Source organism: Dasypus novemcinctus, chromosome 21 (genome assembly GCF_030445035.2).
Source record: "Dasypus novemcinctus isolate mDasNov1 chromosome 21, mDasNov1.1.hap2, whole genome shotgun sequence".
NCBI lineage: Eukaryota > Metazoa > Chordata > Mammalia > Cingulata > Dasypodidae > Dasypus > Dasypus novemcinctus.
The window spans coordinates 26,554,739-26,581,466 of NC_080693.1; the positions used below are offsets into that span (position 1 = coordinate 26,554,739).

The 26,728-nt window shown below is 39.8% G+C and overlaps 1 protein-coding gene and 1 long non-coding RNA gene across 2 annotated transcripts in view; one reads left to right on the forward strand and one right to left on the reverse strand.

Moving 5' to 3' along the window:
* Positions 1 to 857: 857 nt before the first annotated feature.
* LOC111761938 (uncharacterized) lies at positions 858 to 19,486 on the reverse strand. The gene is made up of 3 exons (XR_009182357.2): positions 19,382 to 19,486; positions 5,224 to 5,314; positions 858 to 976 (listed from the first exon to the last, which is right to left on the reverse strand). It is a non-coding gene; the product is annotated as an uncharacterized lncRNA (long non-coding RNA).
* Positions 19,487 to 22,422: 2,936 nt separating this feature from the next.
* Positions 22,423 to 26,728, forward strand: part of RABEP1 (rabaptin, RAB GTPase binding effector protein 1) — a 134,986-nt gene continuing 130,680 nt past the window's right edge. Inside the window, exon 1 of the mRNA XM_058283718.2 lies at positions 22,423 to 22,684. Within this exon, the coding sequence (XP_058139701.1) occupies positions 22,651 to 22,684 (34 nt within the window). The 5' untranslated portion in view covers positions 22,423 to 22,650. The remainder of the gene's footprint in view (positions 22,685 to 26,728) is intronic.

Here is a 26,728-nt window from a genome sequence, read left to right on the forward strand (position 1 = left end):
TAAAACAGTAACTGGTAATAGTGATCACTCTTTAAATGTTGAATGAATAGGGGAACCAATGTTGGTCAGTGGTTGAGTGCTGGTTTCCCTCAAACGAGGTCCCAGTTTCAATCCCTGGCCCTGGTACCTCAAAAAATAAATTTAACTAATTAAATTTTAAAATGTTGAATGAATGAATGACTACATGAAATAAAAACCTTCTTGGCACTAAGTGGCTTGGCCAAGGTAACCCACCTAGGGAGTGCTCACCCTGTTCAGTCTCCTTTGGTTACTCTGCCTTTGGAACCCAGGAAGGACAGTCATACTGACCTGTGAGCATGTGGTCACTTGGCTCCTGGGTGGAAATGAAACTGTTGGGAAATAAGCCAGCCTAGAGAAAAGTCCCTACATCCACTCACTTCTGTGGTTTTGCCTCTCTGGTTTCTCCATGTGGAATGTTCTTCCTGGCCTTCATTTGGCTAACTTCCACTCATCTTTTAAGACTTAGCTCAGTTTAGTTAAATGACTGCATACAACATAAATTTACAAAAACGAAGTCATTGGGAAAATATTTACAAATTTGACTTTATATATATTTAAAAACAAAAACGTCCCTTCAGCAATACACGTTATAAAATTAAAAGATAAGCAACAGACTGGGAGAAAATATGTGTAACATATATAACAGACAAAGGATTACTGTCTATAATATATAAAGGGCTCCTACAAATAAGTACAAAGACAAGCCAATTAGAAGAAAACTGGATAGAATGGATAAACAAATGGAGGCACATCCATATAATGAAATATTATTCAGTGATAAAAAGAAAAGTGCTACCAAGGAATGAAAAGACATGGGGGAAACTTAAATCATACTGCTAAGCCAAAGAAGCCATTCTGAAAAGAGTACATACTATTTTTTTCTCCCCCTTCCTCCCCCACCACGCAGGCATGCTGTCTCTTCTTCGTTTTCACCAGGAGGCCCCAGGGATCGAACCTAAAATTAATGTAAACAAAAAAAAATCATTTAGGAGGTCAGGGGATCCCAGGAAGGAATGTAGACTGTGACAAGAGAATCTGACTATATTACAAATGTGTGAAATAACCTCAATGAAGAGGGTGAGAAATAAAAGTGTTAACCTAAGTAACTTTGGACTTGAGTGGAGTCTGTATAAGACTAAAGGCAAAAGTAATTGCACATAAAAACTGAATTCTAGTAGATAAAGTTGTTTCCAAGGAGGATATGGGCTAAAATTTCTGGTACTGCTATGCATATATGTTGGAATTGAATAATTAAGCAAATGGATGGCGGATGGTTGGAGACAAATTTCTTATTGTTGGAATGGGAAATTTACAGAGTAACAAGGAAAGAGGCTAGAATGATCCATGTGGCAATGAAGTAGAGTTGGTGGTATCAATACGAACTCATGCCTAGCTTAATATAGATATAAATGGCTACATATACATATTGCATATACATATCTGTATTTCTTCACTCTGTTATTAGAGAGAGCCTAAAAGAAATGACACCCCAGTAACAGTGAACACAACTAGTGCTGAGATCTTCGTTTCTAATACCTTTCTTCAATAAAAAGAACCAGGGAAACGGACTTTGGCCCAGTGGTTAGGGCGTCCGTCTACCATATGGGAGGTCCGCGGTTCAAACCCCGGGCCTCCTTGACCCGTGTGGAGCTGGCCATGCGCAGTGCTGATGCGCGCAAGGAGTGCCGTGCCACGCAAGGGTGTCCCCTGCGTGGGGGAGCCCCACGCGCAAGGAGTGCGCCCGTGAGGAAAAGCCGCCCAGCGTGAAAAGAAAGAGCAGCCTGCCCAGGAATGGCGCCGCCCACACTTCCCGTGCCGCTGACGACAACAGAAGCGGACAAAGAAACAAGACGCAGCAAATAGACACCAAGAACAGACAACCAGGGGAGGGGGGGAAATTAAATAAATAAATAAATCTTTAAAAATAATAATAATAAAAATAAATAAATAAAAAGAACCAGGGCTCTTTGGCAAAATGGCCAATTTTAGGACAGTGGCAGGAAATGTACAAGATGAGACAGGAGCATCTTGAACTGTCAGGAAGTGCTCAAAACAAACAAGCAAACAAACAAACAACAAAAAAAAACCCATGTTGTTGGAGGTTTGTCAAGGGAGCACCAGAGCCAATTGAAAGAGCTCCCAAAAGCCACAGCTGGAACAATTTGTGCAACAAAATTAATCAATATTGGATTATAACCCAGCATATAAAATAAATATCCATGATTTCATATCATAAATTACTTAAAGAAAATTACTTAATAAATAGGGAAGAAGAGATAATTTCCCTTGCAGAAGAATTCCAAATAATTTATATGTATACTCTACCCTCAAGGAGAGGGAGCATTAATCCTCACTCTTTAAGTATAGGCTGTGCATAGTGACTTCCTTCCAAAGAATATGCAGTGGAAAGGGGGAAAGAAAGAGTAACTTTACAGTGGAGCAACCTGACAAACACTATCTCAGCTGGGTGATCAAGGTCAACATCAACAATGGTAGGTTACATTGATAGCATATACCCAGACATGATATGATGTGATGGGACTGTCACTTTACCTCTGTGGTCAACCACCCAATAACCCATATTTCCAGTCTTATGAGAAAAACTTAAGACAAAATTCCAGTAGTGAGGCATGCTACAAAATACTTGGACAGTACTCCTTAAGCTCATCAAAAACAAGGAGAGTCTGAGACACTGCTATTCCTAAGAGGAGCCTAAGAAGACATAATGACCAAATGTAATGTGTGGTCTTGGATAGGATTGTGGGACAGAAAAAGGAAAATTAAGTAAAAACTAAAGAAATGTGAATAAAATATGAAACTATGTATCAATATTGGTTCATTAATTTTAACAAATATATTACACTAACATAAGATGTTAATAATAGGGAAACTGAGTATGGATGTATAGGAACCCTCTTCACAGTTTTTCTGTAAATCTCAAACTATTCTCAAAAAATAGTCTATTAAAATTACCCAAAATATTATATATTTTAGAGATATATTTTCAGATAAAAGACAGTAAACACTAACACATTGAAAAGAAAACAGGCAAAATATATGAACAGGCATTTCAAAAGAGTGGAAATAAAAATGAACAATTATTTTATGAATAAATTAGTGATCAGAAATATGCAAAATAAAACTTCATACCATTTTTCACCTATCATATTACCAAAAATTGAAAAGACTGATAAGATACTTTGTTGATGAAGGCATGGAGAAATGGAAAATTTCATTCACTATTGAGGGGAATACAATTTGGCAAAATCTTTCTGGAGGGAAAAAAATGGCAATTTGTACCAAAAATATTTTTTAAATGCACCTCACCCCTTTTTAAATGCACCTCTTTCATAGGATCTATTTTACTGAAATTCTTTGGCCAAACGTCTATTTGTAAAGCTACTGTTCATTACTGAAGAATTAGTTTACATTCGAAACAAGCCAAATATTCATCAGTAAGGTAATGGATAATAAAAGAACATGACATATTTGTATACTAAAATGCTATAAAATGTACAAAAATGAGTTAGACCTGTAAGTACTAACTTTAGTTATACTAACTAAAATGAAAAATGCCCATGATATATGTTAAATTGAAAGCAATTTGCTGTACAGTGTATAAAGCATATTCTAATTTCTCTGGAAGATATGATTTTGGAACTTTCTGACTTAGCCATTCATTTCTATGATGTTTGAATCTTTTACAGTAATTAAAAATTTTGTATAAAAGAAAAAGTTATTTAAAAAGAGCTTCAGTGTTTTTTTTAACTCATTGATAACCTTTTTTTCATTTATTTCACTATTGAATTTAATTTAAGGTCTGTCTTCATTGGATTAAGTTATTTATATTATATAAACATAGAAAAATGTTATTACTGCTTTCTAGGAACTTGCATTAAAACAAAAAACAGGGTAGCAGGTGTAGCTCAGTGGTTTGAGCATCTGCTTCCCATGTACAAGGTCCTGGGTTCAATCCCTGATACTTCCTTAAGACAAAAAAAAAGTGAAAACAAAAACCAGGGAAGTGGATGTGGCTCAAGCGATTGGGCTCCTGTCTACCATATGGGAGGTTCAATTCCCGGGGCCTCCTGGTGAAGGCAAGCTGGAGTGGTGAGGTGGCCGAGCAGGGTGCTGGCCAGCACGGGGAACTGGTGCAGCGAGGTGACACTATAAAAAAAGAGACACAGAAGACAGACAATAAGAGACGCAGCAGACCAGGGAGCTGAGGTGGCGCAACCTCTCTCCCACTCCGGAAGGTTCCAGGATTGGTTCCCAGTGCTACCTAAAGAGAAGAAAAACAGATACAGAAGAACACACAGTGAATGGACACAGAGCAGACAACGGGGGAGGGACGGAATAAATAAATAAATAAAATCTTTTAAAAAAGCAAAAAATCAAAACTCAACAGCCATGGAATATCCTGAAAAGAGTCTGGACTCACTGCCTCAGAATCTGAATATAGACTTGGCAGTCACTAATTAGTTGTGTGACTTCAGCCTAAACTCTTGGAACTTCACATTCCTCATTTACAAAATGGGAATTTAAAAAAAACTAATGTAAGAGGTATGAGAGGCAAAGGTGGGATTATTGAGGGCAGGGGAAAGGAAAATGAGCCAAGATATGAAGATAAGCGTTTCGACTAATGGATACACACCAGATTCCACCCAGTTTTCCCTCTCCCAAATCCGGAGTTAGAGATACACTGAATAAGTGATTTACACTGTTGGCCGAAGGATTGGCCCAGTTGCATGAGTGAAAGGATAACTATTTAATAATCATCTGAAGGTCCTAAACAACCAATGAGATAAGAAAAAGAAATGAGGTATAACTGCTGGAAATATAGACTCAAAATTATAAGACTCAAAACTTTAATTCAGCCTTGGCTCAAATTAAAAGAAACTATTGGTCATAACAGCATTTGAAGAGAAGCTTGGAGAGAAAATACGTTTTGACAAAATTGTTTTGAGAATTCACGAGTTGTTCTAAGTGGTGATGAATGCCCAACTTGTGGTTTTACCAAAAACCATTGAATGTGCACTTTAGATGGATTGCGTGGTAGGCGAATATATCTCCATAATATTGCTTTAAAAAAAAAAAGAGTTGTGCTGGTTATTACTGTCTTAGCAAGAGAAGGAAGTAAATGTTAGCACTGTTGGAAAATAGCCAGATGTCACCAAAGATCTAATTTATGATTATACTTACTGTCTTTCTTGTCATCATGATGACATTTCTTCTTAATGTGTTTAGTGGTATTCAAGGAGAAGGAACTAAAGAGATTCCACAAGATATTTATCTGTTAAAGTACAAGAGGTTTTTTGTTTTTGTTTAATCTTAGAGGAATGTAACCTTTCACCACATGACTTTGTATAACCATAAAGCTAATAAAGTACATTTGTTGTGACAAATTGTATTTGGTCAGTTAGGCCATAAAATATCCTTGATATAGGAAATTGAACTTGTTCACTTAATGTATAAGCGAAGTCAATCGTTTTATGATTTATTAATATACCGTTTTATAAAATATCCCTTGTTTAGAAAACAAAAACTGTGTGCTAGGTTTCTCTAGGCATTTTCAAAGGATGAACTAAAGTCATGAATTTGTGATTATACATCCAGTTTTTTAAAGATTTATTTATTTACTTATATTTACTTAATTTTAAAAAATTTAACCTCCCCTCCCCCCAGATGATTCTCTCTTCTGTCTGTTCATTGATTGCGGGGTGTGGACATCTGCTCATCTTCTTTAGGAGGCACCAGGACCCGAACTTGGGACCTACCATGTAGTAGGGTGGGTGCCCAACTGATTGAGTCACATCTATTTCCCTCCATACAGTTTTAAAAATCATGAATACTGATACCATTAATTCAAATCCAAAAATACCACCTCATCTTCATTCATCTATATTTGTACCTTCCTTGTCCCATGAGATTCCTGGTTCTTAACAAAATTAATATAGTTGCTTATTTGTTAAGTTCTATAATATACACAAAACAATTTGAGAATTACTCCCTGTGGGTAATGACTTTTATTAGTCTCTGGCTTATTCTGTGTTTCTTTTTTCTTTTCCTTTTCCTTTTTCTTTTCTTTCTTTTTTTTTTTTTTTTTTTCAAATAAAACAATACAGATAGAAGCACTACATAATAAAAATATCCAAAAATTCATTCTTCTATCAAAACCACATGAATGCTAGTAAAACCTGACAAAATCTTTTTTTTCCCCAGAATTCTGGAAATTAACCAAAGGCTTACAACAATGCAGGAGCATATTATTATATTCGGTTGGTGGAAAAGTTTTTGTTTTTTTTTACCTTTTTTTAATTAATTAATTTAGGTGGAAAAGTTTTGGTAATATATTGTCGTGATGGTAACAACATTATGAATGTAATTAACATACATTACATTTCTGAATGTGGTTAAAAGGGGAAATGTGGTTAAAAGGGGAAATTTTAGGTTGTAAGGAGTAAAGGGGTGGGGAGTAGGGTATATGGGAACCTCTTATATTTTTGTGTGATCTATGTATCTTAAAAAAAAAATTTGCTAAATAAAACAACAACAACAAATAAAAAAAAACCATAGGACTGTACAACATAAACAGTGAAACCTAATGTAAATTATAGACCATAGTTAATAGTATAATTAAAATAATATTCTTTCATCCATTGTAACAAAGGTACCATAATAATGTAAAATGTTAAAAATGGGGGTGGGTATATGGGAACTCTGTATTTTCTGCATGACCTTTCTGTAAACCTCCAACTTCCTAATAAAAAAAATCTTACTTTTACCCTGTAAAAAAAGAAAAGAGAAAGAAAAACAGCTCAATCTAAGTCAAAGCAGCAAGCTTTGTAATATTTTAATTTGCCCTATTCTTAACCCTCTCTCCTCAGGTTTGCAGTAACCTTAAAACTACAGTAGCTTTGAAAACCAATCTAGCAGCCATTAAAGAGGACAGAATAGGTTTGGTGCTCCCCTAAAACTCCCACCTCAGAGAATTGATACTATTTGGCCTATATGGCATCTCCCTGAAAACCTCCGCTTTCAGGGTTTATCTTTATTTGACCTGACTTGTGCAAACAGTTCTATCCTCAATAAATTCGTTGGAAAATAAAAACAACATGCAGCTGGGGAGCAGATGTAGCTCAAGTGGTTGAGCACCTGCTTCCTATGTATGAGGTCCTGGGTTTGACCCCTGGTACCTCTGAAAAACAAGCAAACAAACGAACAAGCAAACAAATGAGAGAAACCAGCTTTCATTGGGGAGTGGGTGTTGCTCAGTGGTCGAGTACCTATCTCTCATGATGAGGTCCTGGTGCCTCCTAAAAAAAAAAACTACAACTGTTTAAATTATCAGCTCCCTGTGGTACTAATACCAGTTGGGGCTAATAAGAAGCTGACGAAAGAACTTAAAAGGAAAAAAATAGGGAGTGAGATGTCCATAGAGAGCTTTTGAAAACTCTGATATATTTTTGGAAATCTAGAAGGACACATGCATTTGCAAGGCTCTGCACATTCCCAAGAAAGACCTAAGAAGGCCCCAATCTCTCACCTCTGGCTGACCTTGAGGCTCTGCACAAACAGAAAGTGAAGGCTAAAGTAGAGTTGCAATCTGCCTGTTGCAACATTGAAGATAAGCATGTGAAGACACACACACACACACACACACCTTTTGGCAAAGGCTGAGAGATTTATTGGTTCAAAGCATTAAAATAAATCTCTGCCCAATTATTCGCTGACCACTAAGCCAACCAAGTAGTGACTTCAGTGGCTACACATGACAAGAATTACAGACTTTACAGATGAGTCTAGGAAAGCCACTAAACAAACAAATGGCAGCAGTAGCAACAACAGCAAAAACAAACAGCAATAACAACAAATCCTGCAGAGAAGGGAATCTGATTTTCAGAATTTCTACATTATAGTGTTTTAAATATCCAGTTTCAACAAAAAAATTGCAAGACACTCAAAGAAATAAGAAAGTATGGCCCATAAACAGGAAAAACAAGCAGTCAATAGAAATTTACATACAAGAGACCCTTAATAAAATTAATGGCCGACTTTTCATTGGAAACCATGGAGGACAGAAGGTAGTAGAACGACATACTCAAAATGCTGAAAGAAAGAAAAAGATTGTCAACCAAGAATTTTATATCTGGCATAACTATCCTTCAAAAATGAAAAAGAATTTAAGACATTCTCAGGCAAACAAAAACCAAGAAAATTTATTGCTGGCAGATCTGCCCTACAAAGACTACTAAAGGAGTCCTTCAGGCTGAGATGAAAGGACACTAGACATTTTGAATTTTGTGTGATTTTGAATTCACGCAAAGATTTAAAGAGCACTGATAAAGGTAAATAAGTAAATAAAAAGACAGTAAAAATGTATTTTTGTTCCCTTATCTCATTTAAAAAAAACAGCTGCATAAAGGAATAATTATGAAGCTGTGTTTATGGGTATATTGGTTTCTTATTGCTGCTGTAATAAATTACTGCAAACTTAGTGACTAACCCAACACAAATGTATTATTTTATAGTTCTGGAGGTCTGAAATCCAAAATCATTCTCACTGCTAAAGTCAAGGTGTTTGCAGGGCTAGTTCCTTCTGGTGGTTCCAAGGGGAGAATCCATTTTGTTAGCTTTTTCAGCTTCTAAAAGCTGCCTGCATTCCTTGGCTCATGGCCCCTTTTTTATATCACTACAATCTCTTGCCTCCTTCATCACATTTCCTACTACTGACTGATACTCCTGCTTCTCTTTTATTATAAGAATCCTTGTGATTAAATGAATACTACCTAGACATTCCAGGATTATTTCCCCATCTGAAGATCCTTAACTTGAGAAATGCTTTTACCATGTAAGGTAACATATTCCTAGGGTGCAAAATCTTTGAGGAGTCACTATTCAGCCTATCACAACAGGTTTATACTGTATAAAGGTGTAATTTGTATAATAATAAAGGGAAAATGGGGGGAGGGGAGAAATGCAGTTATATTGGAATAAAATATTTGTACACTATTGAAATCAAGTGGGAATCAATCCAAAGTAGATTGTTTTAAAATAATTTTAATCCTTAGGGCAACCACTAAATAAAATAACTTGAAGAAAGTATATAACAAAATAAAGAAGGAATTGAATTGGTATACTAGAAAATATCTTTTTAACATAAAAGAAGACAGTAATGGAGGAACAGAGGAACAAAAAAAGAAATGAAATAAAAGAAATAGCAAAATGGCAGATGTATATTATACTTTGTCAGTAATTACATTAAACATAAATGACTTAACACCAATCAAATGGCAAAGATTGGCAGAATGGATAAAAACATGAATCAACAATATGCTGTCTTCAGGAGAAACACTTTAGATTCAAAGACACTAAAAGGTAGAAAAAGATATATCATGCAAACAGTATTCAAAAGAGAGATGGAATGACTATATTTATACCAGACAAATATATTTTAAGACAAAAATTGTTACTAGAGACAAAGAGTACTTTATAATGATCAAGTGTCAATCCATCAGGAAACATAGCAATTATAAACATATATGCACCTGACAAAAGTACCTCAAAAATAAAGCAAAAACTGGGAGAAAAGAAAGGAGGAATGGAAAATTCAACAATAATAGTTGGAGACATCAATACACCTACTTTCAATAATGGGTAGAATGGGGAAGCAGACATATCTCAGCTGATAGAGCATCCGCCTACCATATGGGAGGGTCCAGGGTTTGATCCCCAGACCCTCCTGATCCACATAGTGAGCTGGCTCATGTGCAGAGCTGCCACATGCAAGGAGTGCCGAGCCTCGCAGGGGCGCCTCCACGTGGGGGTGCCCCACGTGCAAGGAGTGCGTCCTGCAAGGAGAGCTACCCCACATGAAAAAAGCACAGCCCGCCCAGGAGTGGCGCCGCACACGAGAGCTGATGCAGAAAGATGACGTAACAAAAAAGAGACACAGTTTCCCAGTGCCACCGAAGGAGCAAGTGGGCACAGAAAAACACACAGTGAGTTGAAACAGAGAGCAGACAAGGGGTGCGGGGGAAAGGGAGAGAAATAAAATAAATCTTAAAAAAAAAAAATGGATAGAATGAATAGCCAGAAGGTCCACAAGGAAATAGAAGACTTGAACAACACACAACCCTCTAAACCAACTAGATCTAATAGACGTCTATGGAACACTACACCAGACAAAAGCAGAATGTACATTTGTCTCTAGGCAAATGGAATAATTTCCATAATAGATCATATATTAGGCCATAAAATAATCTGTGATAAATTTAAAAGGGCTAAAATAATACAATATATGTTCTCCAACCATAATGGAATGAAATTAGAAATCAATGACAGAAGGATATTTAGTAAATTCACAAATATTTGGAAATTAAGCAACACACTTCTAAACAACCAATTGGTCAAAGAAGAAATCACAAAGGAAATGAATGAAAACAAGGAGAGCAGATATATCTCAAATGGTTGAGTGCCTGCTTCCCAAGTATGAGGTCCCAGAGATTGAACCCAGGACCTCCTAAAACACTATTAAAAAAAATGAAAAAACAACTCTCATTAGGTAGCTCAGTGGCTGAGCACTTGCTTTCCATGTATGAGGTCTTGGGTTCAATCCCTGGTACCTTCCAAAGGAAAATAAAAAGAATGAAAACAAAAACAACATATCAAAACTTATGGAATGCAACTAATCGTGCTTAGAGCAGGGGTTCTTAACCTTTTTTGTTCCACAGATCCCTTTGCCAGTCAGATGAATATCATGGACCCTTTACTAAGTATTATTTTTTTCTAAATATTTATTTTATTTATTTTCTCTCCCCTTCCCCCCCACCCCAGTTGTCTGTTCTCTGTGTCTATTCCTGCGTGTTCTTCTTTGTCCGCTTCTGTTGTTGTCAGTGGTACAGGAATCTGTGCTTCTTTTTGTTGCGTCATCTTGTCGTGTTAGCTCTCTGTGTGTGCAGCACCATTCCTGGGCAGGCTGCACTTTCTTTTGTGCTGGGCGGCTCTCCTTACGGGGCGCACTCCTTGCCCGTGGGACTCTCCTACGCAAGGACACTCCTGTGTGGCAGGGCACTCCTTGCGCGCATCAGCACTGCACATGGGCCAGCTCCACACAGGTCAAGGAGACCCGGGGTTTGAACCACGGACCTCCAATATGGTAGACGGATGCCCTAACCACGGGGCCAAGTCCGCTTCCCACTAAGTATTATTATTTAATAAATATATCACACCCTCACCAACATGTTCCCACAAGAATAATGTTTTTTTAAAAATGTCATTCTTTTATTTTTTAAAGATTTATTTTATTTATTTCTCTCCCCTCCCCCTCCCCAGTTGTCTGCTCTCTGTGTCCATTCGCTGTGTGTTCTTCTGTGACCGCTTCTATCCTTATCAGTGGCACCGGGAATCTGTGCTTCTTTTTGTTGTGTCACATTGTCATGTCAGCTCTCTGTGTGTGCGGCGCCATTCCTGGGAAGGCTGCACTTTCCTTCGCGCTGGGCGGCTCTCCTTACCAGGCGCGCGTGGGGCTCCCCTACGCAGGGGACACCCCTTGTATGGCAGGGCACTCCTTGCGCGCATCAGCACTGCGCGTGGGCCAGCTCCACACGGGTCAAGGAGGCCCCGGTTTTGAACCGCGGACCCCCCATGTGGTAGACAGACGCCCTAACCACTGGGCCAAGCCCGCTTCCCTTATTGAATTTCAATTCAAGCTCACAGATCCCTTGTTAAGAACCTGCAGCTTAGAGAGAAATTTATAGCTGTAAAATGCCTTAAAAAAAAAAAAAGATCTCAAATCAGAACTTAAACTTCCACCTTAAGAAACTAGAAAAAGACGAGAGAACAAACCCCAAAGCAAACTGAAGGAAGGAAGTGACAAGGATTAGAGTGGAAATAAATGAAATAGGAAATAGAAAAACAATAGAAATAATCAATGAACCCAAAAGTTGGTCCTTTGAAAACATCGACAAAATGGACAAACCTTTAGCTTTAGACTAAGGAAAAAGAGAGACGACTCAATTACTAAAACATAAATGTAAGCGGGGACATTATTACTGAATTACAGAAACAAAAAGTAACATGAAAGAATACTATGAACAATTGTATGCCAACAAATTAGATAAGCTAGATGAAATGGGCAAATTCCTAGAAAGATAAAAATTACTGAAACTAATTCAAGATGAAACTGAAACTCTGATGAGGTCAATAACAAATAAAGAGGGGAAGAGCTGTAGCTCAGTGGCTGAGTGCCTGCTTCCCATATATGAGATCCTGGGTTCAATCCCTGGTACCTCTTTGAAAAACAAAAATAAACAAACAGATAAAGAGATTGAATTAGTAATAAAAAAAAGCTACCCACAAAGAAAAGCACAGGACTAGTTGGTTTCACTGGTAACTTCTAACAATTTTTAAAGAATTAACACCAATCCTTCATATGTTCTTGCCAAAAGTAGATAGGAAGGGGCACTTCCCAACTCATTCTATGGGCTGGTATTATCCTGATACACATCAACAAAGACATCACAAGACAAAAAACTACAGCCAAAAATCCTTTATGAATATAGATGTAGGAATCCTCAAAAAGATGTTAGAAAACTGAATTAAGCAACACATAAAAAGAATTATACAGCATGACCAAGTAGTATTTATCCCAGGAATGCAAGGTTGTTTCAATATCTGAAAATCAATCAATGTAATATACCATATTAATAGTACAAAGTATAAAACTACATGATTATCTCAATAAATACAGAAAAAGCATTTAAGAAAACCCAACACATTTTCATGATAAGAACATTTAGTAATGTAGGAATAGATAGAAACTTCTTCAGCCTGATAAAGGACATATGTGAAAACCTGTTTTTAATGATATATGTATAAAACCCTGTGTTTAGTGATGCATGGTGTGTGTGCTATTATATAAAAGAATGAATGCTATCCCTGGAAGAGCAGGAACAATGCAAAGATCTTCACTCTAACCACTTCTATTCAACATGATACTGAATGTTCTTGCCAGGAAATTAGGCAAGAAAACTAAATAAAAAGCATTTGTATTGGACAGGATGAAGTATAACTATTTCTATTCTCAGATAACATGCTCTTGCATAAAGAAAACCCTAAGAAATCCACTAAAAACTATACGAACTAATAAACAAGCTCAGCAAGTTTGCAGGATTGAGATCAATGTACAAAAATAAATCATTTCTATATACTAGCAATGAGCAATCTGAAAAATAAATTAAGAAATAAATTCCATTTACAACAGCATCAAAAACTATTAAGTACTTAGGGATAAATTTAACAAAAGAAGGGCAAAACCCATACTTTGAAAACTATAAAACAATGTTGAAAGAAATTAAAGAAGACCTCAGTAAATGGAAAGATATTTCATAGTCACGGATTAGAAGACTTAATATTGTTAAGATGGTATTATTCCTCAAATTTGTCTACAGAGTCAATGTAATTCCTTTCATATCCTGGCTCCTTTTTTAAAAGAAATTGAGAAGCTCACCCTAATACTGATAAGAATCTAAGGGACCCAGAATAGCCAAAACAGTCTTGATAATAAAGAATGAAATTAAAGGACTCACAGTTCTTGATTTTAAAATTGTCTATGAAGTTATAATAATCAAGACAGTATGGCACTGGAATAAGGATAGACTTATAGATAAATGGAATAGAAATGAGAATCCAGAAATAAACCTTTACATTTGCATTTAATTCAACAAGCATATTAAGACAATTCAATGAGGGAAAGAACCGGCTTTTCAACAAATGATGCTGAAATAAATGGATACCCACATGCAAAGGAGTAAAACTGGACTCCTACCTCACACCATATGCACAAATTAACTCAAAATGGATCCAGTACCTTAATGTATGAGTTAAAACTATTACTCTTAGAAGAAAACATAGGTGTGACCTTGAATTAGGCAATTATTTCTTAGATATGATGTTACAAGTACATGATAAAAGAAAAATAAATTGGACTTCATTAAAATTAGACACTTTTGTGCTTCAAAGGACATCGAGACAGTAAAAGCTAACCCAAAGACTACTTTTACATATCTGAAAATCATATATCTGATTAGGAACTTGTGTCCAGAATATATAAGGAACTCTCACAACTCAAAAATAAAAAGAAAAATAACACAATTTTTAAAAATTGGCAAAGGATGTGAATAGACATTTCTCCTAAGAAGATATGCATATGGCCAATAAGCACATGGAAAGATGTTCAGCATAACTAGGTGCCAGGAAAATTCAGTTCACAACCATGAGATGAGGTTTCTTTCCGTAGTGATGAAAATGTTCTAAAATTGATTGTGGTGATGGTTGCCTATCTTTGTGAATATACTTTAAAAGGGTGAATTTCATATTATGTGAATTGTATCTCAATAAAGCTACTGTAAACATTGGGAAATACATAATAGTTTCATTTCCCATTTTTCCTTACCCAAATGTAGCATACTATATGCACATTTAAAACTTTTAAACCTTGCTGTTTTCCCTTAACAATGTATCTTGGCAATCATTTTATTTAGTACATAGAATTTCCCTTCATTCTCTTTTATGACCACATAGTATTCAATTGTATGGCTGTGTCATTTTTAATTCAACACGTTTCCTGTGTATGTGGCAATTCAATTGTTTCTAATGTTTTGGTATTAAAAAGATTTATATACTTGTTTCATTTTTTGCAGATGTATCCTCAGGTTAATTGCCTATAAAGATTACTGGGTCAAGGAGTAAAGGCATATGAATACATAATTTTGTTAAATATTGGTCAGTTTTCCCTTCATACATTGTTTCCATTTTGCATTCCTACCAGCAATGTGAGAGAGTGCCTGTTTTCTCACAGCTTCACTAATAGAGTAGGTTGTGAACTTTTGAATTTTCATCATTTGGTGGGTGAGAAACAGTGGTTCAGGGTAGTTTTTATTTGAATTCTCTTATTATGAGTGAGTTGAGCACCTTTCAGTAGGGTAAGAAAATTTTGATGCCTTTTTATATGAACTACCATGTTCTTTGTCAATTTTTCTATTAGGTTTTTTGGCTTGTTTATAGATTTTTACAGAGCTCTTTATATATACTAGATCACTGACTTTAATACCATCTGAACATTGAAGACTCCCAAATCCATATTTCCATACATGAGTTCTAGATTTGTATACCCTACTACCTACTTGACATTTCCTCTTAGATACTAAATAGGTATTTCACATCTACCATGGCAAATTTAGATTTATTTTTTTGCCCTCAGCAAATCTTCATCTCAATAAATATCTGAAAACCTCATCATTTCTGTGTATTTCCTCTGGTACAATCCCAGTCGAAGCCACCAATATTTATCTCTCTCACTCTGGTAGCATACATAGCACCTCCTAACCAGCAGCCCTACTTCCACCCTACCTCTCTCCTTCACCATACTCCATTTTCCAAATAGTGACCAGAGTGACCTCTTTAAAACTGTAAATAAATCTTATAGCTCTTCTGCTTAAAACTTTCCAAGGGCTTCCCACAGCAGATGGAATCAAATAGAATACAATTCAACTTCTTATTGTGGCCCTTGCCTACCTCTCCAGTCTTTTCCCACCACTGGCTCTCATTAGCCCTGATCCAGCCACCAGAGGTTTCTTTTGTCTCTTGAACAGGCTACATTCTCAGGGCTTTTACAAGTGGCTCCTCTTTTTGCATGAGTGTTCTTCACCTCCACCTCTTCCCTTGTCTGGCTCTTCTTCCTATCTGGTCTCAGCATAAAGTAGCCCCCTGCCCTCCAGCCTTAATTGTCCTCATTAATTTTACTCATAGTTTCCCCCCAAACCAGTTGCTGCTCTGGATATCCTGATTATATGAGCAAACACATTCCCCTTCCTAATTTCTTGAACTTTGTAAGTAAATGGTTACATAAGTGAATATCCTTGTTCTTAAGAAATTTCCATGGAAGTATTAAATGATGGAGTATAATATATACAACCTACTCTTCAATATTTAGAAAATGATGGATGGATAGATAGATAGAAAGATGGATAGTTAGAATGATACAGCAAATGTGGTAAAATGTGGTAAAAAGCTAGCGGATCTGAGTGTCTTGGTGAGTGTGTGCTGGAGTTTTTTGTACGGGTTTTGTATTATTTTTGCAATTGTCCTGTAAGTTTGAAATTATTTAAAAATAAAAAGTTTACAAAAATCCCCTTCTTATAAACTAGTTTGAGCTCTGGGATAAAAGTAGTACCTACTTTAAAGGGTAATTATGAAAACCAATATATAATACCAGCAAAATCTCCAGGTGCTCAATAAATGGCAGGTGTTATTAGTAATGATTAAAGTTATGGTCTGTAAGCCAATGAGAAGTGAGAAGCAGATGAATGGTGACCAAGTAATACTGAATCTCACACATTTGATCTGCAGACTGAGGACCTTCTCACCAAAGATTCCCTTATTATTTGCTCCATATATTCCTAGTAGCTATTCATTCATTCAAAAGCATTTGTTGAGTATTTCTTATAGTGAGGCACTGGGCATAAAATATTAGATATAAATGACACTGTCCTTATTTTCTGGGAGTTGACACTTCTCCCCAGTGGAAAGAGATACAGAGTTAGTTGGTAATGAAGCATGGGGGTTACACTTGTTGGCATGGGGCTCAGACTTGCTTCCCTGCTCTATCACTTACTAGCTCTATGACCTCAGATGAGTTACTTTACTTTTTTAGTCGCATCATATATAAAATGAAGTTGGCACAGAATCCCACCCCCATTACAGAGTTCTTAAGATTAAATGAGAAGCGGATTTGACCCAACGGATAGGGCATCCGCCTACCACATGGGAGGTCCAAGATTCAAACCCAGGGCCTCCTGACCTGTGTGATGAGCTAGCCCATGTGCAGTGCTGATGCCATGCAGGGGTGTCCACCGCATGGAGCCCCATGTGCAAGGAGTGTGCCCGGTAAGGAAAGCCACCCAGGATGCTCAAAGAGAGTGCATCCTGCCCAGGAATGGCACCACACATGGAGAGCTGATGCAGCAAGATAATGCAACAAAAAGAGACACGGATTCCGGGTGCCACTGACAAGAATACAAATGAACACAGAAGAACACACAGTGAATGGACACAGAGAGCAGACAACTGTGGCGGGGGGGGGGGGGGGGGGCGGGAAGAGGAGAGAAATAAATTAAAAAAAAAACCTTAAGATTAAATGACGGTTCTTTCCCGGGTTTCAGCAATCTCCCTACCACCCCCAGCAAAAAAATAAATAAATAAATAAAAATAAAAAAATTAAATGGGTCAATACAAGAGTAAAAGCGCTTAGCCCGGTACCCGGCACATGGTAAGCATTGGATAAATGTCAGCCATTTTTACTTTGAGCAATTATGCCACTGTGTGGTTGAAGTAATAAAAGGAAAATTCCAGTGAAGAGAGCATGTGCCAGATCTAAAGATATTTCTCTATCTAGAAAACCACTTGTAAGCAGTACTAATGGATCTTTTTTTCCTTTTTGTATTATTGATCAACAGCTAGTATAGAACTGGAATAAGAACTTCTAACCGGCATGAGATAAGCAATGCGATATAATTTCCATCCAAAGCAAAGATACTTGACATTTTAGCTTTGGGATCTTATCTAGTGTAAATGGGACAGTTCCATTATGCTTTTGGAAATACTGGGAATTTCTGCCCTGGATCTCTAGGAATATCTTCACAAACTGCTGGAGTCCAAGAATCCCTCTTCCCTCGGTTGGGAACTACTGATCTAGAAAGAAAGGAAGGAAAGAAGGTAAGAAGGAGGAGAGGAAGCCAATATTTATGGAGCAACTGCCATGTGTTAGGGGTTAGGCACTTATCTCTTTAGCCCTGAAGCTCCATTAGGCTGGTTCATTTTATGTATTCCCATTTTAGAGATAATTAAATAGGGACTGGGAGAGATTTAATAATGTATTCTGGGTCAACGGCTAATCAGTGCCAGAATCTCCAGACTCTGACTCTAAGTCTAGAGCTCTTCCCTGGACATCGACCAACATTTTAGGAGTATACAGCATATCAGCCTTCTGTTTGAGGCACTCTCCCACATACTCCTTGCTCGGGAGAGGGATGAGGCAAGAAGGGACTGGAAACACGATCACCATCTTCCCACTTCAGGTCCCACATGGCCCGGGAGATAACTGGAGAGGCACCAGGCTGGGGAACTCAGAGGGACTTCACCTTGGCTAAGGCCATCATGGTGCCTCTATGTGGTGGGCTCTTCCTGGGAACCATTAGGGAGAAAGCCAGCACCCAGGTTGGGGCTTTCCAAAGAGTCTCTGGTGGAGTGGGTGTAGCTCCGTGGTTTGAGCATCTGCTTTGAATAAATGAGGTTCTTCAATCTCCAGTAATGCCTTAGGAAGAGTCTCTTCATGCCTGAATGGTCCCGGGGTGGAGGTGGGGAATCCCTGGTGGGGTGGGAGGAATCCCCTGATTCTAGTCCTTCCCTGGTTAGGGAAGAATGGTGCCATGGTCCTACTCCCTGGTTCCATCTTGCCCTTGAGAATCTGGGCCCCAGAGGGAGAGGAACTGCAACACTATGGTTGGCATGCCCAGTTTGATAGCCATGTCAGTATTTACAGAAGCCACAGGATAGAATTTTTAAAATGAAATTTACCCAGGAATATTTGGTTTATATATTCTGCCTATTGTCCACTTATTGTCCACAGCTGTTGGTTGTGAGGAGTAAAATGAAATAATATCTATGGAAAAGCACTTAGTAAGCACTAAAATGCAGCAAACTTATTATTGTCGTTATTATTACAGGATCTCAGGGCTGGACAGGACTATAAAGATGGTCCAGCCTAATCTCCAGCCATAGCTGGAATGCCTTCTACAGCACCTCTGACAAATTGCCAACCATCTCCCCTTGCATACTTGCAGGACAGGGAATTCACTCTCTCACTCAGCTCTGACTGAAAGGAGGTTCTTTGTTAGGTTGTGTTGAACTGTCCTGCTGTAAATTCTGGGCATAGAGCACATCTATACCCACCATCCTCCAGAGATTAGAGAGCAATCCTCATGGCCCAAGTAATTTTATTTTGTCCCAAATCCCAGTATAACTTTCTCTGATATCTTCATGTACTTTGTACGGAATAATTTTCAGATTCTGCATTCCCTAGGACTCCATTCACTCCAGCTGGTCAGTGTCCCCTTAAAAATAATGGTGTCCAGAGCAAACACAACTAACATTGTTTATATGAGTTGATTAGGGCAAAGTGCAGGAGAGACATCCCTCCCTATAACCTACACTCTGTGACTCATTAACGAAGCCCCAAACTGGAGTGGTTTCCCAATATTTGCATTCTGTTTGTTTATATTAAGCTTGTAATCTTTCTCACCTGAATCACATCAAAGTCTGTCCTTTCCAGATTTACAGATTAGTTCAAATGGACCCAGAATAAGAAATATCACATTGGGAGCTGGTGTAGCTTAGTGGTTGAGCATCAGCCTCTCATATATGAGAGCCCAGATTCAATCCTCGGCACCTTCAAAAAAAAAAAAAAGAAATATCTTATTGCTAGCACTTTAGAAGACAGGCTTTTATGTGCTCTCCTTGATCACATTCCCCTTCCTCCCCAGACCAGGAACACTCATAACTTCTGTAGTACTGTTTCTTTTCCTTTCTTTACCGTTTACCAACTATGTATCCATAATATTTAGTTTTGCCTGTTTTGGAATTTATATAAATGGAATCATGCTGTATGTATGTATGTATGTATGATTATTTTTAGTTACCAGGGATTGAACCCAGGACCTTATATGCGGGAAGCCAGCACTCAACCATTGAGCCACATCTTGAGCCACAGTTCTTTCTCTGAGCTGGTTTTTTCATTTGTTTTGCTCGTTGGTCATTTTTGTTTTTTTCAGGAGGCACTGAGAACCAAACCCAGGAGCTTAACCACTTGAGCCACATCAGCTCTTCTGTATGTTATTTTTATAATTTGATTCTTTCTTTCAAAATCAGGTTTGTGGGACTCATCTAAATTGAATATGGGGAAGTGGATTTGACCCAACGGATAGGGCGTCTGCCTACCACATGGGAGGTCCAAGGTTCAAACCCCGGGCCTCCCGACCCGTGTGATGAGTTGGCCCATGTGCAGTGCTGATGTGTGCAAGGAGTGCCGTGCCACGCAGGGATGTCCCCCACGTAGGGGACCCCCATGCGCAAGGAGTGCGCCCCTTAAGGAGAGCTGCCCGACGTAAAAGAAAGTGCAGCCTATCCAAGAATGGCGCTGCACACACGGAGAACTGATGCAGCAAGATGATGCAACAACAACAAAAAATGAGACACAGATTCCGGGTCCTGCTGACAGGAATAAAAGTGGACACAGAAGAACACACAGCGAATGGACACAAAGAGCAGACAACTTGGGGGGAGGGGGGCGGGGAAGGGAAGAGAAAAAAAATTGAATATATAGCTGTAGTTTGCTCATTTTCATTGCTGTAGAATATTGCATTGTATGAATATTTTACAAATTATTTATCAACCCTACTGTTGATGAACATTTGGGTAATCTATTTAGGTACTGTATTATGAACTATGCCACACAGAACACTCTTATGTGTGCCTCCTGGGGCACATGTGCAATGTAATTTGATAAGTGATTGTTTGGTGTGTTTGAATCTTACCTCCCAATTTCCTTCAGAACACAAGAATCATGTCTTTTTTATAATAAAGGCTGTGAACACACATGAGTTTTCTCTTAAATATACACGTAAAGATGGAATTGCTTGGTGTTAGGGTTCACATAATATTATGAAAATGGACATTTACTCCTGCATGTGCCTATCTGATTTCAGAATTGCTTTTTTTTAACCAGTTCTTTGCCTGTAGGTGTCTAAACCAGATGCCAGACCCCTTCTGAGTGAATTTGATTTTGAGGGCGTGCCTTTGAGCCCCAGATTGTCAGTGGTGATAAACATGCCTTTCACACACTGGAAGGAGCCCCTACTGCAGAGGGCATCAGCATGTGCTATTTTTATGGCTCCTGCCTAGGGTTAGTTGTCACAACAAAACAGAGTATGAACTGGGCTGCTCTAGCCTGGCTAAAGGTCACCGGTAAGCACAGGGCTGCCCAGCCGTGATAGACATGTATTAGGAAGGGAAACCCTGTTTGCTCTCTGAGGCACAGCTCTCTTTAAAAAAAAACAAAAACAAACAGCAGATATTAACTGCTAAAAAAAATCAAGTCTATATGTAGCCCTTCCCCAATGTTAGCAGGACCTGTGGCAAAAGTACAGAGGCCAGGTATCATCTATCTGAATTATTTAAAACTATAAATCACACCAACTAACTGCTGTCCTTAACGTAATTCTTCTACCTTGACAAATATATTTTCATAATGACCTGGAAGACCAGCTTCAAATCTAGTTTCCTGGAGTCCTCACATTTCTGCACTTGAATGAGATGGTGAGATTCACGGAGGTCTTGGCCGGCCTTGGTGCATGGCCCACCTGCCTTGTCTTCCAACCTTTGTCCCGCACCACTAGGAATCTGTGGGCACTCCAGCTTGAATGTCCAACTGCTGTGCTGCTTCCCCAAAACACAGTTGCCCCTAGCTCCCTTTAGGGATGCCCAGACCCTGCCCTGAAGAGGAGGGACCTGGGGAAGAAGTCCCATCCTCCAGCCACTTAGGGAGCGAATTATGGGGTCACAAATACCCAGAACTTGACCCTGGCAGGGCACAGGTGCCAGTTGGGCATGTCCCCTGAACTCTGTGGGCTCCTCACTCTCTGGGGAAGAGTATGGCCAGATTGGGTTTGAGGGGCCCCTCTAAAGACGGGGCCTAGAGCAGGGGCTTCTCCTGTCCAGGAATAAGGGCAGTACTGTCTGCATATTCTCTCTCTTCTGCCCTGAAGGGTGCAGGGACTGTGTCTGTCTTGCATAAAGCTATATCGCTAGCACCTTGCACAGTGCCTGGCACATACAAGTTTGTTTAATGGAAAAGTGCAGTGGCCTATGCATCAGAAGACCTGAGTTCCAGTCCCAGTTCTGCCGGAAACAGTTCCTCACAATTTATCTCATTTAAACGTTTCGTAGCCATTATACAGAGGAAGACCCTGAGGTTCAGGGCGTTGGGTGATTTGCCCAAGATCACACAGCTGGAAGTAGCGGCTTTCGTCCTTCTCCCTTTTTTTCTTTTTTCGTCTCTGCGGAGGGGCTGGGGACAGGGAGGGTCCCCCCCCCAGGGAGGACGGACCTTTCCCGCCGCCGCCCCTCCTCCTTTCCCTCTGACTCTAAATGTCCGGCCCTGTTCCTCATCCCGGCGGATCTACAGCATCCAGCTCCCCTGCCCTCCAGCCTCCCCTCCCCAGCCTCCCCTCCCCGCGAAGCCCCTCCCCTCCCCTCAGGGCAACGTCACGTGTCCCATCCCCCGGCGCCTGCGCACTGCTTATTTCCCGCTGTCAGGATGAGGAGGCGGAGGTCGGCGCTCGGGTCCGTCTCTGCCCGTGGCTCTGGCGGCGCCGGCGGCTCCAGCCTTAGCGGTTCTTCCCTGGGCGGCGGCGGCGGCGGCTCGGTTGACGCCTCTTCCGCCAGCTGAGCCCGCGGGAGCCCCGGACGCCGCTCCTCCGCCCATCCCCGCTCCCCGAGGCCGGCCGCCGGGCCATGGCGCAGCCGGGCCCGGCTCCTCAGCCTGAGGGTGAGGCGCCCACCATGGCAGGCGCGGCGGGCGCGGCCTGCCCCGCGCGGGCGTCGCGCCGGGATCTCGCCGCGGGCAGGCGGCGGGAAGGGCACGCGCAGGCCCCGGGGTGACCCCGCGGGGCGGAGGAGCGAGCGCGCGCGCCCCGGGGCTGGCCGCCCGGCGAGGGCGGCGCGGGGGCCTGGGCGGCGGGCGCTGGGGAGGGGGCGGGCCGCGCCGCGGGCGGCGCTCGCGGGAGGACGGAGGGAGGGCGCGGGGTGGCTGCGGGAGACCTGGCAGAAGCCGGGGAGCTTGGGGGAGCCTGAAGAGGCAGCCGCGCTGGGTAGCGGTGGGACCGGCACGTGGGTTCTGCCCATGGGGAGAATGGAAATCAGGAACATGTGCTGAATTCGTTCAGGGGAAAAAAAAAAGAACTTTGCTTAGGTGGTGGTCATATGCGCCCTCCCTCATCCATGCTACGGAGCGTGTTGCACACCATTTGGTGACAAAAGTAGTTGGGATCAGTAACTGGATTTAGTAACGTTGCTTGAGAGGCTGTGTGGCCTAATGGTAAGTGCTGGGGCCCCTGAGTCTAAAAGACAAAAGCCCTGCATTCTTTCACTAGGAATTTCTGGGCCGAGTTTCTTAGCCTCTTTGAACATCAGCATTCTAACCCAATGAAAAGAAGTTAATTCATCCCTTTATAGTGTGTCTGATCATGGTAACATGTATGTATGTGAAGTGATAGCCAGTATTGGGAATAATGAGAGTGGTGTCTGAGAATGCTGAAGTCGAGGAAATGTGTCTTTCGTATAATTTATACTGTTGAAAGGAAAAGAGTGCCATCCTAAATAACCCTGGTTGGTTGTCAGAACCGCTTCAGGTCCTGGGACCTGAACTAAGGTCTGCTTCTGCTTCAGAGATTGGTTACATCATTCCAGGTTTTACTATCTGGAGTTGGGAAAGAATGTGCTTGGTTTTTGGCAAGGTTCTACTGTATCTACTTGAGAAAATTCTTGCAGGTGTATTTCTTTAAACAGTGTGTGTTCTGATCTGTTGGAATGCAGTGCTTGGCACATAGTAGGTACTTAAAAACTGTTGCATTTGCCTGGGATTATCTCTTAAAATAACCTTCGCCAAAATCTTATATTTTGTTTTTTTTCCTTTGGGGAACTTGACACAGTGTTACCAGATTTCGAGTGTCTGCTTTCTGGGAAATGTACTCCAAAGCCTCTATTTTGGACTTTGTTTGTTGCCTGAGGGGGTATGTCCAATACTGGCACCTGGATTTGTGTAAGAATCTGCTTGCTGTTTTTGTTCCAGTGGAAGAGAGGGGAAGCATTTCTGGTGGGCTGTCAGAGAGAGGTAACTGGGATGTTGTGAGGCCATGTTTTATTCTCACCTTTTGCCTTTGTGGTCAGGAAAGAACAAACCCCTCTTTGTTACTGCAGTCAGAGGCAGAATACCCAGAGAGCTTAGTGGCTTCAAACTATCTGGAATGGTAGCTATGCTGAGATGGCTACTGCCTTCTCTTGAGTTGTGTGGAAACAAATGTCTAGGCAGCTCAGGTGGCATGACAGTCTGGAATCAAAATTCCCTGCCTCTGTGAGGATGTGAAATGGTTTTCCTTGTAAACTGGATGAAGTGACTAAGCACTTGACAGTTTGAAAAATTAATTTTGGGAAGTCTTGCATTTTTTGTTGTTCCTTTTTTGTTGTTGTCTTTTTGTCTTTTTTTTTGTGTGTGTGTGTGGTTATTCTTAATACAGGTTTGTTCCTTATTTTTCAAATCCTGTGACTCTAGGTTAGGTTAGGTTAGGTTAGGTTAGGTTCCTAACCTCTCTTGTTACAGGGACTTCTTTGCCAGTCAGGTGAAAACCATGAACCTCTTACTAAGTCCACACTATACTGGGTATTATTTAATAATTATATCACACCCGCACCAACACGTCCCCACAAAAGTAATGTTTTTTGAATTTCAATTCAAGCTCACATTGAATTTCAATTCAACCCCTGCTCTTGGTTGAGGTTGTTTGCAATATTTATTTTCAGTTAGTGTGGTAAATGGACAGCCACAGCTACCGTTTACAAAAAGAGAAAATTTGGTGTGAGTGCCTCATGTCAACATCTTAGAAGTTTAATTTTTCTCTTTAGCTGACCTCATATAGATTACTTCTTATATTTTAGTTTTAAGCACACTTGAATTTCCTAGCCCTGCTGATTTAAAAAATATATATCGGGAAGTGGATGTGGCTCAAGTGATAAGGCTTCTGCCCACCATATGGGAGGACCTGGGCTCGATCTCTGGGGCCTCCAGGTGAAAAAGAAGAGAAAGCATGCCTGCCTGGTGAGCCAGTGCCTGCACAAGTGAGTTACACAGCAAGATGATGATGCAACAGAAGAAAGAAGAAGGGGATAGTCAAGGTGAAGTGCAGTAGAAACCAGGAACTGCGGTGGTGCAGCTGACAGGGAACTTCTTTCCACGTCAGAGGTCCCCAGGATCAAATTCCAGTGAATCCTAGAGAAGAAAAATTGAAAAAGAGAAGACAAAAAGAAGTAGATACAGAAGATCACACAGTGAATGGACACAGACAACAAAAACAGCAGGGGGGGGGGGAATAAATAAATCTTTAAAAAAATACATATATAGCAGAATTCTTCTGGGTTAAACTGATTAAATCAAAACTAAGCAGTCATTTGAGTGTAAACTTTTTCAAATCTTAGTGTTTATTTTAATCTAATTAAATAACTTAGAAACATTTGCTCTGATTTTACTTTTTTATTTAAAAATTCTAAAATGTCTTTTATAATGCCTCCATTAAAAAAGTATGTAGGGTAGTGGATGTAGCTCAGTGGTTGAGTTCTTCTTTCCCATGTATGAGGTTCTGGGTTCAGTCCCTGGTACCTCCGTAGAAAAAAAAGTATGTATATTAAGAAGTAGATTACTTCTTCCCACATTTCCTAGGGGTAACCCCTATTAACAGTTTTTATCCTTTGTGACTTTTTTCTTTAGTTACACAGACATGCTACCTTTTACTTCTGAAATGGACTGTGCTTTACAGATTTATTTGCAACTTGTCTGTTTTACTTAATATAAGTTACAATTATGTATTTAGCAACGCTTGTATGGCCATGTAATGTGTTATGAGCACTGCATACATTATCTCAGGAAATCTTCATAGCTGTGAGGTGAATATTATTATAATGCTATTACTGTTTCACTTTTATGGATGAGGAAATTGAAGCATGGAGACATTAAAGAACTGTGTCTATAGAGTTATACAGCTAGTAATTGGGGGAGCCAGAATTCACATCTAGACCATCTGATAGCAGGGCCCTCTGGCCTATTTATCTGATCATGGACCTCTTTCTAGGTCAGTGTTAGCTAACTCATTCTTGTTAAAAGAGTATTCTATCACATGCATGCATCATGTATGACTTGTTCACCCGTGTTTCCTATAATGGACAAGTAGATTGCTTCCAATTATTATCTTATAAGCAGTGCTGTAATGAATGTCCTTTTACGTATATTTTTTTCAGGTATTCTTGTGTTTGCTTCTTTAAAATCTCTTGAGTCAAAGGGCATGAGTTCTGAGTGGTTTAAATTTTAATAGCTATTGCTAGTTCTCAAAAAAAAGCTATCAGTTTACATACTTGCCAACAGTGTATGAGAGTTTGGATTTCCCCTACAGTTTTACAAGCCCTGGATGATGTCACTCATTTAAAATTTGTATCTTCTGATAGATAAAAAAGTGGTGTTCTTCCATTTAACAGATATTTGAGTGCCTATTCTGTGCAAGACCTTATGCTAGGCTCTCGGAAATAGATTGATGAACAAAACCACACACAGACCATGTTCCCAGGTAGTGAATCAGATAGCCGTTAATTAGTTAATTCCACAGACACCTATCAGGCTTTATAAATTTTTTTAAAAATTATTCAACACATGCTTGCCAGGCATGGTTTTAGATATTTGGGATATATCAGTGTACAACACAGATAATAAATAACCCTGCCCTAGTATGGGAGAAACAGATACTAAACAACAAACGTAAGCAAATGCGGT